General features: G+C 43.5%; 1 protein-coding gene across 1 annotated transcript; it reads right to left on the bottom strand.

Annotated features, from left to right (window-relative positions):
* Positions 1–1,987: 1,987 nt before the first annotated feature.
* On the bottom strand, positions 1,988–19,190 carry C8A (complement C8 alpha chain). Its single transcript, XM_010716077.3, has 11 exons — positions 18,955–19,190; positions 17,024–17,120; positions 16,260–16,404; positions 15,552–15,696; positions 13,842–14,031; positions 12,483–12,683; positions 10,989–11,229; positions 6,974–7,102; positions 6,039–6,208; positions 3,607–3,829; positions 1,988–2,284 (listed from the first exon to the last, which is right to left on the bottom strand). Exons 1-11 carry the CDS (start codon positions 19,071–19,073, stop codon positions 2,133–2,135), a joined length of 1,812 nt encoding a protein of 603 aa, XP_010714379.1. The 5' UTR covers positions 19,074–19,190; the 3' UTR covers positions 1,988–2,132.
* Between the last annotated feature and the right edge of the window lie 327 nt (positions 19,191–19,517).

The following is a 19,517-nucleotide window of genomic DNA, read 5'->3' as shown; positions in this document are numbered from 1 at the left end:
TTTAATTTAAACAGACCTTATGGGCAGTTTCTCCCTGGACTGCAGTTCCCTTCTCCGAGCTCTGGGGAGGAAGATGCCTGAGTCCTGGGTGAGCAGAGGAAAGGGGCTGCTGCCCAACCCTTCTTGGTGTTGGTTCACATTCAGTTCTTTCATTACTTGGATTTCTCTGGTTGTGGTGACTTTCCAGCCTTATAGAAATGCCTCCAAAGGTGAGGCTGCAGGTCATCTTCCCCAAGGCCTCCACTCTCCAGCCTCTTAGGCAGCAAATCTTTCCCTTCATTAATTTCTCCCCCCTGGCCGCAGAGGCTCACTGCAGTACCTTGACTCTCATTTGCTCTTGGGTTTTGTCCCAGGCAAGCTGTGCACAGGTGAGAATCACCCATGAACCAAAATGGTTTTGGATGTAAGAGCCCTGTCGTATGTTTCTACATAATCACTGAGTCGCTGTATCATTAAGGTTGGAAGAGACCTCTAATATCACACAATCATAGAATGGTTTGGGTTGGAAGGGACCTTTAAGATCATGTAGTTCCAACCCCCTGCTATAGGCAGGGACACCTCCCTCTAGACCAGGTTGCTCACAGCCCCATCCAGCCTGGCCTTGGGTGCTTCCAGGGAGGGGGTATCTACAACTTCACTGGGCAACCTGTGCCAGCATCTCCCCACCCTCACAGTAAAGAATTTCTTTATCCAAGTCTTTAAGTCCAAGTCAAATGCAACCATCAGCCCATCACCCCTCTGCCCACTGACCATGTCCTGCATAATGTTCCAGCCCCATGCCAACGACTGTTGATAGAACCAGAGTGGGAAAATGCTGCTTTGCTCACACTCCTCCATGCTGCCTTAATCACACCAGTATCAGTCGATGCTTCATGCTGCTGCATTTTCTCAGCATAGAAGACATCAGATCCAAACCCTGGGGAGCAAATCTATCTCTGGATGAGTGCAGGCTTTACCTGGGAAAGCAGACTTGGCAAAAAGGCCACCGTTTTGTCACACATTTATCCACATCTTAGAAATGTGTCATAGTAATTTTTCACTGAAAAATCAAATCTTGGTGTTTGAGACAACATGTTTGTTATTTTCTTATACAAAGAAAAAAAAAAGGAAATAAAAAAGGCTGCAGTTTCACTTTCAAGCAAAATAGAAGCGATTAAAAAAAAAAAAATCATCTTTTGGCAAATGTGCACACAAAAGAAAATATGGAGCCAGATCTTCAGGTAGCATAAATCAGCTGCAGTGAAGGAGCTACACTGATTTACATCAGCTACATGTCAGCCTCTAAATCACCACCGACACACTGTTGAAAAACAAGCATTTCCAAGCATCAGAGCTAGAGCTGAGCAATTTCTTTCACTAAACCACGATTCCTTTCTACTCCTACTTCCCATTCAAATGTATGTGGAAGTGCTCCTTTGTGCTTTGAGGTTTTGTTGCTGTTCATAATGCTTGATTCCTTCTCAGGGCTTTTTTCCCCCCTCCCTTCTTTCCCTGCAATGCAAAGCACAGTGAAATGAAGTGCCACTTGCCTTCTGTCCTCCCTGGGTTTTGTGGCAGTTCATTAAGAGGGCTGAGCTGTGGGCTCTGGATGCAGTTCAATACCACATGTATTCTTGTGCTGAGATTTATGCCTTACGTTCAGAAAAGATCTTTAAATCAAGCAGCTCGGTAGCAACTTCCCTGTCTCTGGATACCCAGAGTGCCCATGTGCCAATCATCCCATCACTGGTGCAAGAGGAGCAGTCTGCCCCTATGTGAGCATCCTCTAAAGAATGGTTTCCTTCCGGCCTCTCTGTTACTTTATTTATTGATGTAAGAATCACTTTGAGCTGAAATTTCACAATGGCTCTTTGAACGTCTTTGGGCTTAAGCTTCCTCCATGCAGCTCAGCATATGGCTTTGCTGAAGACACAGCCCTGTCCAATATGTAAGAATCTGACGGTGCCAACTTATAAAAGTTTCATGGTACACATGTCAATACCAAATGCATAAAAATGCAAGGATCGCGAGCTTTTAATTTGTTTTCCAAGGGCAAACACAGGCATTTTTGCAAGTAAACAGTTCTAACGTGTTGTATTTCATACCTGCAGTGCTTAGAGCCTTGAGCTCATGCCTATGGAGCCATGCTGGGTTCAGCAGGAGGAGCTCTGCTCATCTCTCCCCACGCAGGGTGCCCCTCCGTGCTGCGGGGCTGGGTTGGTGCATTGCCGGCTGCGGTGCCGTGAGCCCGATTGGCATGGGGTCCAGGATGACCAGCAGCTCCAGTGCCCATCTGTCTCTGTGGCTGGAAAAGCATAGGATGTAAATTATAATGTTTGTCTCACCTGAAGAGCAGCAGTTTGACTTCCCAAAGGGCTGCCAGCAGCTCTCTGTGCTAATTCCCCCACCTCCAAGCAAAGCAGAGGGACAAATATCCCCTAGACTCACTGTTGTGGAGCTGTCCCAAAAAGCCCACCTGTCCCTGTGCAGAAGGGTCAGTTTGAGGCTTTTCTTTACAGTACAAACTGAGATGTCAGGTGTGTTCGATACTATAGATTATAGCAGTGCTTCTGAATGATGGGAGTGCTTGATGGCTGTCATTTACTGTCGTGTTTTATTTACTCAGCTGGCCTTCATCTCTGGCTTGGGCACTTTATTAATCTGAACAGTAAAAATGGATCTGTGTGCTCTTACTTAGAGCTGGATGAAAAGCTGGGCTTCCCATCTTCTGAAACATTCTCCTTTAGGAGGGAAAAAGTAAAAATAAAAAAAAAATTGCTCCTAAATGAGTCTTGAAACTAAAAATCTGCTTCATTTCCTGAGCTGGAAGTCCTGTTCTGTCCCCTCTTCATTGCTAAAAACAAGGAGCCACTATCTCTGAAGGTGTTCAAGAACCATGTAGACATGGCACTGAGGGACATGGTCAATGGGTACATTGGGGGTGCGTTGGGGTTGGGCTTGGGGATCTGAGAGGGCTTTTCCAGCCTTAATGATGCTGTGATGCTCAGAGCAATTTATGTGAGCACAGTGGGTTTCTTGGATTTGGAGACAACCCAACCTGAGGTTGCTGGTTTTCTTAAAAAAAAAATATATGTGCCACTTTTGAGTCATTGAGCCACTGCTTTTTAGTTCGGTTTTATAAATCATCTACTGCACTTTGCTTGTACTCCTTATCACAGATCTGATTTTCCAGTGGAGAGGTTCTAATTACCAGCAGGTTGTTGAAGACCTGGAGCTCTGTTGGGTAGAACTGCCCTGTTTACCAGCGTGTGTCAGCAGAGGAGAGGACTCGTGGTAGCCCTACAGCTCCTCACTGGAAATAAAGGGACAGCATGAGCTCTGCAACCTGGGGCAGTGAGAGGACCCAAGGGAATGGCATGGAGCTGCGTCAAGGTATGGTTGGGTGGGGGTGAGGGAAAGGCACTGCCCCAAGCTGCCAGAGCTCAGGAAGTGCTGGGACACCCCTCTCAACCATAGGGTTCAGGTGATTCCATATGGAGCCAGGAATTGGGCTCAGTGATCTTTGTGGGATATTCCCCCCAACTCAGGATATTCTGTGATCCTGTGTTGGTTTACTACGTGCACGGACAGCTCTGTCCCCTCTATGGGAGCACACTGGGACCTCACCTTGGTGCTCAGTCTGCTCACAGGCAGGGCCACTGTATCCAGACCGACACTGGCATGAGCACTCGTCTCCCACCAGGACAGGTTCGCCATTGTTCTGGCACGGCCCACAGCGACAGGCATTGAATTCCAGCAGGTATTCATCCAAAGCCTGCTTCAGGTGCTGCCGTTTGGTTTCCATGTTGCCAGCATCACTTCTGCGGAGGATTTCATGGATAGGTTGCAGCTGCACAGGGTGGAGATAAAGAATGGAGGTTGGGGATTTCAGCTGTGCACAAACTCAGGTGCTGCAGAGAGCAGGGAGATTGCTGGGTAAAGGCAAGGCTGAGAAAAAGCTCATTTGTCTTCCTCGACAGCTGCATGGATGTGATGCAAACGTTACCACCACTGATAGTGCCTAGTGAGAAACCACTGGTCCAAAACCCTTCCATCTTAGAGGTCTGTGTGGGAATGGCTTCTTTTGACATGCTTTGGTTTTTCAGTGTGGATCCAAATGATAAATCAGAACAGCCCAGTAAGCCCGTTGTTTGATTGATTTCTTACTGCTGCCACAGTGTCAGGTTCTTGCACGCCTTTCGCTTTTTTGAACCAAAACATTTAGGTGAGAGCTTCAGACAGCGGGTATCATCAAAACTAAACAGTGAGAATTTTATCTGCCTACATCTTGCTCTTTGATACTGTGAAATAATGCTAAGGCATCTACAGCTTTAAAAGCATAGCAAGCTTTTGTATTTCCAGTAGCAAAATGCAGTTCTTGTATATGATTAATCAAAATATCCAGATGTAGACAGCTGTAATTGTAACCCACCTTCTGCTTTGAATCTACTCCATAGGATTGATGGATTAGCCAAAGGGCAGCAGGCTCATACATAGGAGGCAGGGCTCTGCCTTTTGAAATGCCCTGAGTGGCTATTTGGGGTGTGTTACATATTCAGCTATGTTTAGAAAATTGGTCCATTAGAAATCTCAGCCTTTCCAGTTTCACCAGTAACAAAAGGGAACTTTAAAGCAACAAGCTCAAGGCCGATGCAAGGACACATATCTATATGCCTAGCATGCATCTGGCTGAGAACTGGTGGGCACCAGTCCAGGATAGTCCTTGGGCATCATCTCATTGCACAAGACACACGGGGCGAGGAGGATCAGAAAGGCTTTGGGAAGAGCTCTTAGTCAAATTTGTACAAATTCGTTTAACAAATGAGCGCGAGCTACAGATAAGCACTGCTATAGTGGACATAGGCACTTATTGGCAGCATGAAACACTGCTGGTTGCACAACGATGGCTGAGCTCTCAAAGCAGCCAGCAGAGAGGTCAGCATGTGTTTTACTGGAAAACTGCAGTAAGTTTTGCCCAGAGTTGATGGGAATTGGTGAAGAAAGGTGAATAACCTGAAGCATGCATTCAGCTATGACAGAAAGCACTTGCTCTTTAGCTGGCCTTTCTGTTACCAGGGTGCTGCCCAGAAGGCTTTGCAGATTCCCACTTTCCTGACAATAATGCAAATAATTCCCAGTTCCGCCTACCTACTTCTCTTTCAGTGTTTGGCCCTCTTGCTGTATTTCTTTCTAATGACAGCAAGGATGGCTATGGCAGTGCGTCCATGCTGTGACCCTGGTCCTTCCTTCACACTAGGAAGCCCTGTAGGATGCCTCGGGTGAACTTTCCATTTTACAGAGCATCCAATGAAATGGGAGGATGAGAACTTTGCTGATTTTTATGGCCACGAACCCTCCCTGCAGAGCATGGGAAGAGATAGGACCCCACTGAGAAAGTGGTTTTTCCTGCTCTAACTCCTGGAAGCACCCATAGCAATACATTTTTCACCCAGAGGGTGATGACACACTGGAGCAGGTTGCCCAAGGAGGTTGTGGATGCCCCATTCCTGGAGGCATTCAAGGCCAGGCTGGATGTGGCTCTGGCAGCCTGGTCTGCTGGTTGGCAACCCTGCACATAGTAGGGGGTTGAAACTGATGATCATTGTGGTCCTTTTCAACCCAGGCCATTCTATGATTCTGTGATTAAATACCCACCCTGGTGTGCAGAGGTTCGCTAGAACCACTGTGGCTCTGAAGCAGGCAGAATGTGAACTGTTTCCCATGAATATCCTGCCTCTACAGGAGGCCAGGAGCATTAGTGAGAATAATAGGGGTGGATGCAACCATGGGGAGCCACTCACTGGGAAGCTGTTTGGGGACACATCACAAACTTAACTCGGCACTAATCCAGCATTAAGCTCCTTGTCTGCCTCCCTGCTGATGCTGCCAGCAGGAGATGTACTCCCCATTGTGAAATGAATAAGAGGTTACTAGATCAGTGGCCCATTACATTTAATCTTGTTCTGTGATGGGATCACAATAAAAATACGAAATGATCTGCTCGGCTACACTTTCATTCGTTATAGTGGCAGAATTTCTTCAACTGTAGAAAGCCTTACCTCAAAATCAATAATAGCTGGATTATATTTTAATGACCTTCCCCAGAGCCGATACGTGTTGCTATCCCAACTGCTTAAGGGCTGTGCACTGTAAGAGGTATCTCCACCCTTAATCCGGACAATGATATCTTCCACGACTGGACTGTTGCTCCCAGCATCTGAGAAATCAGCTAACATACATATATTTAGTTACCACATCTACACCAGAAACTGCAGAGTTCAATCATCATAGGGACTCTTAGTGAGTAGTACCAGTGCTGGACTCCCAAAATTAAAGGATGCTCCATTTCTTTCTGCACTGGCAGAGCAAACCCTCCCCATTGTCATAAAGTGGTTGGTGACAAGTTAAGCATTGACAAATGCCCTAAGCTGTTAAGACCTAAGGAGGCTGCACATCTCCGGCCTTTATGTCTGCTTAGCATGGATGCAGATCTCCTTGTCTATCAGTGGGGTTTTCTGCTTGTTATGATCAGTTTTGACTTATTCAATAGACACCATTGTTGCTCTCTCTTGGTCTGGCATTGACCCCATGGGTCACAACAAAGTCTCCTGCATGTTTGGTGACAAATGGGACATCTACAGAGGGACTGGAGCCACTTCCAAGGGAGCATGGGGGCTTGGATCTGATTTTTACATCTCCCTGGTTCATCCCTGCCCACCCTGGGGTGGCTGAAGGGACTGGAGCTCTCCAGTCATCCACTCACTCTACTTACATTTCTGTCCAGATGCTACTACTTCAATTTCTTTCAAGAGGCACCCACTCCTGGAGAGGGGGACCCAAGTATGCTTTTGTCCCACCTTGGGTCTGAGCTGTGTCTTGGGCTGGCACCAGAACACCCTCTATACCTTGTAACCCTACCTTAACCCACAGGCCCAGTGACAAAGGAACGGAACCATGGACTGTATCTTAGCAGACCACTATCCCATCACCATACCAGCATTCAGAAGCTGTTTCTTTGCGCAGACAGAGAGTGACACAGATGTTTCCCAGTGCAGCATAAGCTTTCTGGCTGACATGCCCAGTGAGAGGCCAAAACAGGTGGTTACCTCTTCAAAGCTGATGTCTGCGAAGCAACAATACAAACAGTAAATGCAGTGGTTAGTACTGAGTGGAGGGTTTTCATTTTCCCACTTGTGTATTTCATGTCAATGAGGAAAATAGTCAGCTAATTACATTGCCTGTTACTCAGAGGATTATTTCAGGCAGAGAACAGCCTTCAGCCTCACAGTGGCAAAGCCAAGCATTTATTGGGTTGTATTGGGCCATATTAGGTGAATAAGGAGACTTCCTTACCGGTAAGTAGTTTCCTTCTTATTAAATAAACAGAATATCTAAACACAAGCCTTACAAGCATGTATTTCTTTCTTTGGCTTATTTATTTAAATGGAAAAGATTTTGTAGTTTTTGTTTGTGGGTTTATTGTTCGGTTGTTTGGTTGGTTTTTTTTTGGTGTTGGTTCTTTTTGTTCCCGACTAACTTATAAATAGAGTAAAGCTGGGAACAGCAGCTGAAATCAACAGGTTGTTACTAATTTTCCCAAACTAAGGATCTGACCAATGTATAAGCAGCACCTTCAGCAGTCACTTGCTAAAGCTCTGTCTGCTGAAAGCTACAAAAGCCTTGCTGCATGCTGCTGCTATAGTGCTGCCACATACATCATCCAAATATGTAACTGGAGACCCATGAAGTGACTGCAGAGGGGAGAAGCAGACTAATGAGGTGGTTTCACTAAGGTAAGCAATGTGCATATTTCATATGGTATAGTTTTATGTGTATGCTTCAGTCTGCTGCAAATGTAAGGCTGTCTTTTGGATTAGTTAAGAAATCTTTTTATTTCAATTAATGTGAGGATTGTAAGAAATAAGTAACTTTCACGATGCTCCTTTTGTCAGACATCCTGCTCTTCTTGGCAGGATTTGTGCATTGTGACTTAATGGTTTAATGATTGAGTAAGTCTCCAGTTAAGCCTGACCTAGAGCACTGAGCTTGCCTTGTACTAGGGAGCAGCACACTCTCTTGCTTGCCTTTAAAACATGAGTAAAAACTATTGTGTTCTTCTTTTGCCCCATATGTCTTAATGGGGAGGTGGAGGGTTGTGCAGAGTGTGGAGTTGCTCGGTGTCTTCATGTACGTGCTCAGTGCCCTAGGAAAGGGACTTCAAGTCCTGTGCCTGAAGTGACATTCCTGTGAAACACTCTAAAGGCTTCATGGGGAATTACATCTCCATGCAAAATGGAGCCCTTGAGGAAGATCAAATGGATAATACACAGTTACTTGTAGTAAAGTGTTCGACAGTTGTAAGTGCAGTGGGTAAAGTTCACTCACCCAAAGCACCGTGCGTGATTGCTCATCTTAGTGTTGGAGGGCTGTAAAATTAAACTTGAGGAATGCCCTGGTTAATTGATTTGCTATGGTTCCTGTTGAGTAATTATGTACAGCGAGGGTCTGTCAATACAATTTGCTATTGGTTGCAGCAAGATCGGGTCTTGATAAATGCAAAGTAGTTATCATTGCAAAAAGATGGTCATAGAAAATATTGGCACTTGAGGGAGGAGCCCTGATAGTTTTTTATGTTATGTAATTTGCAATAGTTGAATGTGCTCAAGATTTACTGCTTTGTTTTGAATTAATCAGAATGTATGAAGACTCTTTCTAATTTACTCTGCGCATAATGTTTCTCCCATAAATGTTCTTGTAATGTGGGAACACATTACACTATTTTCAGCTAAATAATAGAGTCATAACAATCTATTTTTAAAAAAGCAATGAAAAATATTGATGGCAGAGTAACAAGGGACCTTACTCTGACAAAAGCATTTGTTTAGTTCACTTGTGGCCGTGTTCATAGAAGGAATCCATTGCAGCCTGAAAGCTAGTGATGGGTCTGGCTGCAAAACTGCAGTCCTGAGCTCTGCACAAGTTGGTTGTGGTCTGTTTGTGTGTGTCTTAATTCAGAAGGTGACTTCATTATCAAAATTCAGGTTTCTCAGGTGCTTGAAATCTAGCTCATGCCTATGTCTAGTTGGCTCAGTGACCACCAGATATTTCTCATTTAAGCAGAGCTCAGCCAAGGGATTTTATTTCCTGAGCATGACTGGCTCAGTCACCTGTCCACAAAAACAAAAGGATCGTTTTCTCTTCTAAAGCATTTAATGTGTATCTTCCTGGGCTAGTTGGACTGTCAGGATGTATGGGTGGATCTAAAGCAGGAGTTGTGCTGCTCAGCCCTGCAGGAACTCAGCTTCAAACTCATTTTTGGAAGCCCTGGTTTTCAAGATTTGAGAGCTTATACCCTGATCCTGACCATCCCTCAAGGGAGTTGAATAAATCCTCTTGCAAATACAGCCTTCAAGCAAGCATAGCAGTGATCACCAATAGAGAGGCCGTTTTTTCCTCATGGCTTTGCACAGTGGCTTATCAGTCACTGCAGGTGGTCCTTCTGGGTCTACATCATATGATGCAGAGTGCTGTTGATTTGATAAATGTGGCCTTTCTAGCAGAATCAGAGTTAGATGGAAATTACACAAAGGTGCCCCATTAGAATGAAAATTACATCTCTACTGGGGCACATTTTCGTCTTTTGCTGAACTTCAGCATCCTTCTTCCCTAAAAGAGGGCATCTTGTAGCAATAAATATACTCCTCAGATACATAATAAGCACGAGAAAGTAAAATAATAGCCCTCCATCCACATGTGCTTGATTAATTCTTCCTCTGAATTTGGCAGTCTGTTTCCTGACGACTTGCTTGCCAAGACTGTGTTCGCTTCTACGTCCCTCATTCTACAAAGTGAATAAATAATTTGAAGAGGCATCATGTTTCCAAACATTGCCAGTTGAGGAATTCAGAGAAAAATCTCTAAACGGGTAATTTCTTGCAGGAAGATGGCATGGTTAATGCTAGCTATGCAGTATGTAGTTATTCTAGTGCTGGTGGTACCAAACCATTTCAGACTGGAGAGCAGAACCATGCAAACTGATGTAACTTCAGCAATTTGCACCTGCTGTCCAAATCCAAGTTTATTTTGACCTGAATTCCCATAGGGGCATAGGTACCCTCAGCAGAGGAGAGTGGTGATGTTTAGGCAAAGCTGGATCTGTTGCACGATTGTCACCTTTGCAAAAGTTGGCCATCTGTTTAGTGTACTCCATGGTACCATGTTACTGTTGTTCTGCATCTATGTTTTTGATTAGGTAGAGTGCTAGGCTTTGGCTCTCTGGTAATGGCTATTTCTACAGTCTAGGTATCTGCAGTGGATATTTCATTCAATGAGATTTAGAGGTACAGCTCTCCACGCTCTTAAGCTCTGATTTGTTGAGAACTGGAGCTGACAGAGCTCTGGTATTCTTTGGATATGAGATTAGCCAGAGTAAGATGGCTGAGGTATTGCCAAGTGCAGTGGGTTATTTCCATTTGCACAGAATTGAAGCCCTCGTTTTTAGGATGCAAAAGTGTCAGTGGGCTCTCATTCTTTACTTTGGATGAGTTTGCAGTCCTTAAGCATCCATAAGGTGGCCAGAACTAAGAACCTAGGCAATAGGAGAAGTTTAGAGAAGACTAGCAAGTTACACTGGAAAAAGAGAGAAAAAGATATTCAGATTGCTTATTGAACTACAAAAAAACTTCACCCGGATTCTTCTAAAATGAGATGAGGAAGAACATTTTGTGACAATAAAGCTTCTCCTCTGCTATGCATCAAGTAGTGTCTTGTGAAGAACACGTGGGTACTCATACCCCAGCCCTGCTGCATTTTGGGGATTTTTGGTGGGTATATGTCTATCTTGTGATGAGAAATAGGCTCTCTTTTCCAACCTGGCTGCTTAATGAGCACCTCCACCCACCCAGGAGCCACCAGATGGTGGACTGGACCTATTCTGTGATCTCCAGATTGTTAAATGCCTGGTTTAGAGCAGAAAGCTGTGAGCAGAGAAGTGCTTGTGTCGTTCTAACCTTTTTGTCTCATTTCTTCTTTGTTAACAACGAGGATGTACTCCAGGTCGCCTCCCATAGTGCCAGATGTCATGAAATGGGTGCCATAGTCGTTGATGAATTTGGCATACATGCCATAGTTGTAGGTATCTGGAAGTTCCCGCAGGGAGATGAGCATGTCTTCATCCAAAACTACGTTGTTCCTTCTCATCTTGAAACGGGCTGTCTGCACCTTGGTCGCAATTCTAATGAATCCAACGTTCTGCAAGTAGAAAGGAGCTAACAATCAGTATTCATAGAGGGGCTGGAGGATAGAAGGTCATTCCTCGTTCTCCAGTTTGCAGAGAAAAACCTGACTATGACTGCCAGTAGGTGTTGCAGGCTTGAAAGCAGTCCAAATTAAAATGAAGTCAGTGGTAATTTTAATTTTTTTTTTCAATGTCTCGTTCTTGTGTGGCTGCGTGAGGTGGAGGGCAGCATAATGGTTTGGATGGTTTGGATTTTTTTTTTTTTAATGTGCAAATATAGTCAGAGCTGAGCTCTACAAGGTTATTTCTCATCTTCTATTTCTGCTATTTCTATTTTTGTTATTCCCTTTTGTACTTTGACAACCTTGATGAGGCTACAGGAGGATACCCTGTCTGGGAGGGGAGTATTTACTAACCTAACAACATATTGGATCTAACAACATATCCATGGCTCCTCTTCCAGACCAATCATTGCCTCAGATACAATGCCAATGCAACAGAAACAGCCCCTTAAATGATTCCTCCCATAACAGATCATTGTTCAGCTGCAAGTGAATCTAGACAAGTGCTCAGTAAATGCTCTAGTGGTGCCAATTTCAAGCAGATTAAGGGCTTCACACTCAGAACGCTATCAAAATAATTATTCTTTATAGTTTGCTATCAACAGCCAGGAAAGGAAACAAGGCATAGTGTATGTGGGAGATACTAGCATTCATGTTATTAGATAGGGGGGGGAAAATTGTCACAGCTAAACCAAAGTGAAACGTGCTTGTGAGAAATAAGCCTTATTATTGGAAGCTCTGATTTTCGTCACATTGCTTGAACCTCTCTTCAAGAATAGTGCATTTGCCTATCATAAGGCAGCTTATAATAATTAGAACAAGATATATTTTCTAATGGAGATCGTTCCCCAGGGACTACTGTTTTGATCAACATTTTGGTATTTCTTCTTCCCTCATTGTTATCTCTTGTATTTTTTTTTATATGTGCTTAATATAGCCATGAAACAGGATGGGGTGGGGTGACATGTTGTGGTACTTGGTAATTCAATTCCATTCTTCCTCTCTGTTTTCTGAAATGTAATAGGAACAACAAACAGGCTTACTAATGATATATATTTGCAATTACATGAACAAATTAAGGTAGAGTTGCTATGTGTTCAAAAAAAAAAAAATTAATTAATAAGCAGGCAGAAGTTACAACCAGACCATGCGATGCACAGATGAGATGGCTGGAGTGTATGCATTGCTGATTTTTATTTTTTTACCTTTGCAGTATATTCTGTGAAATTTTTCAGGGATCCTTTGCCACGTGATAAGGTGAAGCCAAGGTTCAGTTTGAAATCTATTTTTTGAGGCCCAATCCCGATGGTAAATCCCCCTCCTTTGAATTTACTACTTTTGAGGGCATCAATCAGATCTTTTGAATCGTCGTAGAACTCAGAAGAGAATCCAGAATCAGCATGAGCCTAAAGTGGAAAGAGCACACATTAATTTCTCGTGCATTTCCCTTTTTAATCCTTCCCTATTTCTTCAAGGAGTTGGTCATACCTCTGTTGAATCCAGTGATGCTCCTGATGGTGTCAACGCTGCCTCATCAATGAGAGCAGAATAAAGAATGGAGCCACATGCCATTTCATTTGGAAGTGTGTGGGAAATGCAGATAAAGCCACACTTTCACAGCTTCATCTATCCACATGCAGGGGAATGGCTTGTGTTTAACCACCAAAAGAAATGCCATAACAGGCATTTATAAATTATAAAAACTCTCCTTCCGTATCCTTACAGCTCTACCAAATTCTGACTGTTTTGAGTGATTTTTTTTTTTTTTCTTTCACTCCTGCCTGCTTCAGGAGGAATTTACTTAGAAAAGAGATTCAACTGCAGTAATCTGGCCACTTATGAGGGCAAAGTTAGAAAATAAACATTGTTCTGCCCATGTTTTAGAGAAGTGACCTTTTCCATGACAGCTCTGCTTTGCTGGCGTGTGGAACTCAGCAGCCCTGCTGAGCTCAGGCTGTGCCACTTGCTGTCTCTATAAAAAGCCAGATAAATTACAAACACTGAAAAAAGACATCTCCATGGGTTATGAGTGTCTTCCTAGACTCCAGTGTCTATGAAGACAGTGTGTATATGGGACATGCAGATAAGGAGGGGAATATTGCCCTTTTTTGAGCTGGTGGCTATAGTATCACCTTCAGAATTCAGACTAATGTTTCTTTTAGCCGTTCCAAGGACTTAAGTGCTTCCAAGGATTGAATTGCTAGCATTGTTCTCATTTTACGTATGGTCAGCTTCATCCCTGGAGAGGCAAGTTTCTTCTGCAAGCTCTACAGGTCATTAATAGCAAAACTCAGAATTTAGAGAGGAAAAAAGAATTATCTTGGCTTTGTCTAGGGTAGAATAAGAAGTGGGGATGCCTGGATGATAAAGCACATCAGTGCCTTGATGTGCCATAAAACTGCTCTTATATCACCAGTTGTCTATTGTCTTGGGACAGCTGGAGGAAGGTAATTTGAAAGACAACGTGCAGTGAATTGTCTCCTCTGATATAATGTGCATCTTTGCAACAAGTCTGGCTTTTTAGCTAAGGAAATATTGCCAATTTTGACCACCCGAGTACTTACTAGGAATTGGTATATGTGGAAGTTGTAAGGCTTGAGGAAATACTTCTCATCATCTCCATAGTACAGGCGTTCACACGTGGCATCATACCTCAGTGCCCTCCACTCCCCATTGTAGACAGATTCGCAGTGGCCTCCCAGAAATTTAGGATCATATGTGTACTTTTTCTCCTCTTGTGTTAAGATGTTGTATCTTTCAAAAGAAATACCATTCAGGAAGTTATCTTTAACTCCTGTTCTCTTTTTCTAGCAGATTCTGTCGGATTTCTGTCCTCTTCTATACATGCTACAGTGCCACATGTATCCATCCTTATATCCAGCTTGGACCTTAAGCAGCAAGCATCACCTGAAAGCTGAGTCTGCTCTCTCTGTGCTCTCTCCTCCCCAAAGCTAACTGAAGGCAAATAGCCATTTTATTTCTAAGATGCTGGTTTGGACTCAGATGTGAGAGATAGAAGTCAGTGAAGTTATACAATCCATCCCTGTGAGTACAGTTGTGGAAGTCCCAAGTACTGGGATTCCTCCAGTCCCAGTGAACCTTTCACGACCTGGTGCATCTCAAAATATTTCCTGGCTTCACTGTAATTGTTGCCTATCTTAATTTCATCTCCTGCCTTTAGTAGTGGTCACATTTTTATTTATTTATTTATTTTTTTCTCAGCGAGTTAGTACCCTCCCTGGACTTGAAGTCTCCTATTGGTTTGCTAAGTTAATCCCTTATTTCCTTACACCTCCCTGTTCCTGCTCCCAAGCCATCACAGTGCTGCCCTTTGAATCACTGGGAATATTAAGTAACAGGTGGGATTTCAGTGGCTCAAAATGAAAGCATTATTCAAACTAGACAGCAGCATTGCTCCTCAGAACAGGGAATCATCCGTAAGAACAAGACAGTGCTATTGCTTTTGTGCGCGTGAGTTCTGCAGAGGAAACAAATCAAAGCAGTATTGAATGCAGTGCTCAGTGCAAATTAACATAGGTCACAAAGAACTTTGGATACGCCCATGCTCTGAGCATTTTTTTCATTGACTCCAGAGCGTCGGGTCAAACAGGTTGGAGAATTGCCCAGTGAATGGCTACGCTGTCATATTGTAGCTCATGTTCTCCAGATGGTACTAAGTAGCATCATGCTTAAAACACAAGATCTAGGGCAAAAGTGCCACAATAGACGACTTGACTTAAAATTCATTCTAGATTTTTTTTCTTCATATTCTGTAACAAAAAGAAAAAAGAAAAAAGAAAAAGAAAAAACAGAATAATTTTTTCATGCATAGAAGTACTTTCTCCGGCTTATCATCATCTGGTGCTCAGGCTTTCTGCTCTGACTCTGTGCTTCAAAGTCCTAAATCTTGGAGTCAGGTATTCTCTCTGGATGCAAGTCTCAGCAGAATGCTGCATTTCCAGTATCTACTGTTTCCTATAGTATTCGCTCTTACGAACTGGAGAAAGCTGTAAGTTAACTGGACCCAGAGAGTAGTAAAAAAAGTACAGAGTGGCTGAGGCTCTGGTAGTAAACCTGAGAAGAACTGGAAAGAAAAGCTGTACTGAACCCTCCAGCCTTCAACACTGCTACCCATGGTAACATAGGGCTGGTACTCCCCTTTGGGTTTTGCATGGTGTGGTATCAGTCCATGGAGCACTGCTCTTATTAAGGAAGGGCAATATAAACGGTCCTGTTTTGATTGCTGAAGTGGCAGCTATTGATTAATTACTCACCCTCGTGCTGCTTTTTCAGACCCTGGGATGGGGAACAGATTGTCACAGGGGCGTTCAGTATCTTCTTCTTCACAGTCATTCTCATCAGACCCATCTCTGCAGTCTGTATTGCCATTGCACACGAGATGCCGTTTAATACAGCGACCTGGAGTGCACACAGAATTGTTTTTCCACCTTCAGGAACCCTTTTTACATTTACTTTGCTATTTGGCAACTATATTTCAGTGCCACAAGAAGCCTTGCTGTGTGCTAAACACTACACTCTTCCATCAGGATCTTATAGCAATGATTATTGCTCAAGAATAAATGTTTGCAGGAACTGCAGCTTGAAAGAGCTTTTGTTTTGGGTGTGAGGAGAAAGCCTTGATGCAGCACTCATGGAGAGAGCTGGTGCTGCGGATGAAGCTATGGATGAAGCAATGCTTTAGCTGAGAGCTGGATGAGAGGGAATGGCTTTAAGTTGCACCCTGGGAGGTCCACGTTGGGTTAAATGAAAAACTTCTCTGAAAGAGTGATCAAGTACTGGCACAGGCTGCCCAAGTAAGGTGATGGAGTCTCTATCCCTGGAGGTGTTCAAGAACTGTGGGGATGTGACACTGAGAGACGTGGTTAATGGGCAATACTGGTAATAGTTGAAACGTGACACGAATGGATTTCTGCTCTGCCCACCCAAAACCTTTGGCTGGAGTTGGAGTCCAATTCACTCACCGCTCTCCTTGCACTGGAAGTCATTCCCACAGCTTGGAGATCTGGCACAGCTCTTTCCAGCACTGCAGCTTTGCTCATCCCAGAGGGGCCCCTCGCAGCGCTGCCCTCCAAACATTGCTGGCTGCAGCAACGTCCGGTGCCGGTGCTGCACAAGAAAGAAACATCTAATTTGTTTCCCTCGGATGGATGCAGATTTTAATTACAGCACTGATCCTGAGATGTTTCTAATGGGTTATTAATGAGGATTGCTGCTTTTAAACCTGGGGGATGAGAAGAGCCAAATCATTTCCAGATTAAAAGCACGAGAACAAAAATATAGGGATATGAACTCATTAGAAAGCAAAACTATGTCAGGTATTTGAAAATGAAGACTTGAATTATGAGGGCGTCTGGAATGATATCAGAATTTTAGAACAGGAATAGATAAATGAAGGTTGCTTTGAATTTCTTCTCATTAGAATATTTGCATTAAGAACCAGGGGATCCATAATTAATTCTGAAATTGAAAAGAAAGAAAGTCTTGGCCAAATATTCTGGCCTGGTTCTTCCACCTTTTGCTTTGATTTGGTGTTCTGCAGCTCTGCTGCCTTAAATTTATTGCCAGTTTACACCAAAGCAAGAGCCTCTCTATGAGGGGAGCACCTCCATCGTGTTTGGGTGAGTTTACAGATGCTTCAGGATGATGAATATGTATAATTAATGTGTGTACATCCTCAACACATGCACATCTGAAGATAAATGAATACATTACAGTGGAGCCTTACTTTTCTCCCTTGGCATGGGAAGCAATCAGTCCATTCCGACCACTGGCTCAGCTGACAGTCGACAGGAGCTGGAGAACTAACATCTCTGCTGCTTCTTCTAAAGAGAGGGAGAGACAGTGTTCTGAGGGCTTTGAAGATGAGCTTTATGAATAAGATCTGTGTGTTCTTCCAATAGGAACTTATTTTGTATGAAATGAGAAGGCCATCAGTGCCAGCTTCCTTCCTGAGAGAAGGCAACCAACCCTTTCCAATAGGCTTTCTCCTGAGGAGCACATCACAAAATCTGGGAATAGTCATTCTTGCCACCTTGGTCTGAAATCTATTGATTTCACTTCTCTTTAACACAGTTCTGAACCTATGGTCAGTATTTTGGCAAACAGGTTTGACCTCAGGCTCAGATGCTGTGTGTGGTCGTGGGAATGGCTGCAGCAGTGGCACTGGGTGGCAAGGCACAGAGCTGTTTTGACCATGAGGATTTGTTGGCTGATGATTTCTAAAAGGAAATGCATGCCTTCTGTATGCTGGGGAGGGGGAGATTAAAGGAAGATATAAAAATGGGAAGTGGCAGAAGTAATGCATCACAGTAGTCTTTGGATCAGAGTCTCTGCACATACACTGAATAGTGCTTTATAACAGCAAGAAAATATTTGTCTTGCCACCCAGCCCAGTCTTTGTGATCTCTGTGTTTCTGCCTCAAATCCTACAACCTTTATTTTTATAATGTGTTTCTTTGTCTTGAGAAGAAATCCCTGGTGTAATGATGTGACTCTGAGTTTGCCGCAGCCTTCAAAGCATTTTGAGGGGTTATTCTGAGTCAAAACATTATTATCGTGATGTTAGTGATTAACTAATGAGCAGTCTGTTTCACTTATGAGACTGCAGTCCAAAGAGAAACACTGATAATTAGTGGAGCTGGGAGCACTTTGGAGATTAATCAGCGAGCCCACTAAATTGGCACCATGGTTAGGGTTAGGGATGATGGGTGATGGGAGGGATCAAACCTGCTGCACCCTAAGGAGAACAGGGAGCCTGAAGAAAGACCCTGTGCTGGAGATGGTGCTGCTGTCGATGCCTTCTGGCTCTGTCAGGAGGATTTGTGGGCTGTGTTCTTCAGCACTTCACCAAGTGCTTAATTGGTTCACCTTCGATCGGATTTTACATTTACCTCTTCATTATTCTGCCTTGTTTGATAAGTTCATCAAACATCAAAAATCTCGTCTTTGTTCATTTTCAGGAAGGATTATCAGAATAAGCCTTCATAATTAAGTGTATCACTACCATGATTTTCTTTCCTTTCTGCCTTCTCCTTGTCTCCACGTTCCAATTATCACTGATACCCTTTTTGATCCTTCTAAATCATATTTGCCTTTAGAACAAGCCTGAAATTAATAGCTGTAGGAAAAAAAAAAAATGGTTCTGCCATCATAACACTGTAGCTTTAGGAAAAGTAACTTGTTTACTTTCTTCCTTCAAAGCCTAAGTGACGCTCCTATAGGTTAATAATTGTTCAGAGGGGAAAAAATAGAGAAACAGGAATCTGGCTTGGATTGGAATCGGGTCAAATGCAAAATAATTACTGTGAAGAAAGTTATGAACAATATTCCCTTGTAAATTTTCCTGTGAAAAAGGAAATTCAATCCAAGTGACCAAAAATGATACGGCGTCTTTAGTAAGAAAGTTTAAAGAAGGCTCAATTGCCACCTGTGAAAGAAAAACCATCGTGCAAACAGTACATATAAGAAGGAATTATGATGCTGAGCTCGTGCTTGGAGAACACCTATATATATATATATATATATATATATTTTTGTCTTCCTGGTAGCTGTTTACAGAGAGAGCAGTGTGCACATGCCTCGAGTCGGGACGGAATTGATGGGCTGACTGACTGGCCCCTAATTCCTGTGTGCAAAGCTGGATGGAAGCAAGCTTACCTCTGGGCAGGCACCGCCGCCGGCTCCCCGCATGCTGCAGCCGTGGCCCAACGTGCTGTTATAGACAGCGAGCATATAGTGAGAATCAAGGGAGAAACCTGGCACAGGCTCCACCACATTGTTTTTCCATATGTAAATGTTTGCTTTAAATTAGCTGCAAGCAAATTCTTGAGGCTTCAGGAGTCTGTGGGGCTGGTGCTGCTGGAAAAAGCCTGGAGCCCATCGAGCTCTGAAACATGCTGGTAAATCATTGACAATGGCACTGACCAAATTGCAGAGAATTGGGACGTATCCAGGGGCCATTCCCCTTTTGGAAATACCCAATTTTATGATAAGAGAATATAGCAAACAGTCTGACTGTTTCCACATGATAGTCAGTGAAGCCCTACTGGGGCAGTTCCAGTTCACTTGAAGGAGGAAACTCATTTCCAGTTTTGGTTCATCTACTCTGCCCAGGGAGAGGTTTTCCAGCATGGAATTGAAGGTTAATTCAGAATTATGTTATCAGTAGCATATGCCATTTGGATACACCATTGCCTATTGAGCTTTTGTCTACTGCCATC

This window comes from Meleagris gallopavo, chromosome 10, assembly GCF_000146605.3.
Source record: "Meleagris gallopavo isolate NT-WF06-2002-E0010 breed Aviagen turkey brand Nicholas breeding stock chromosome 10, Turkey_5.1, whole genome shotgun sequence".
Taxonomy (NCBI): Eukaryota; Metazoa; Chordata; class Aves; order Galliformes; family Phasianidae; genus Meleagris; species Meleagris gallopavo.
This window is presented reverse-complemented; position numbering and strand designations above follow the sequence as displayed.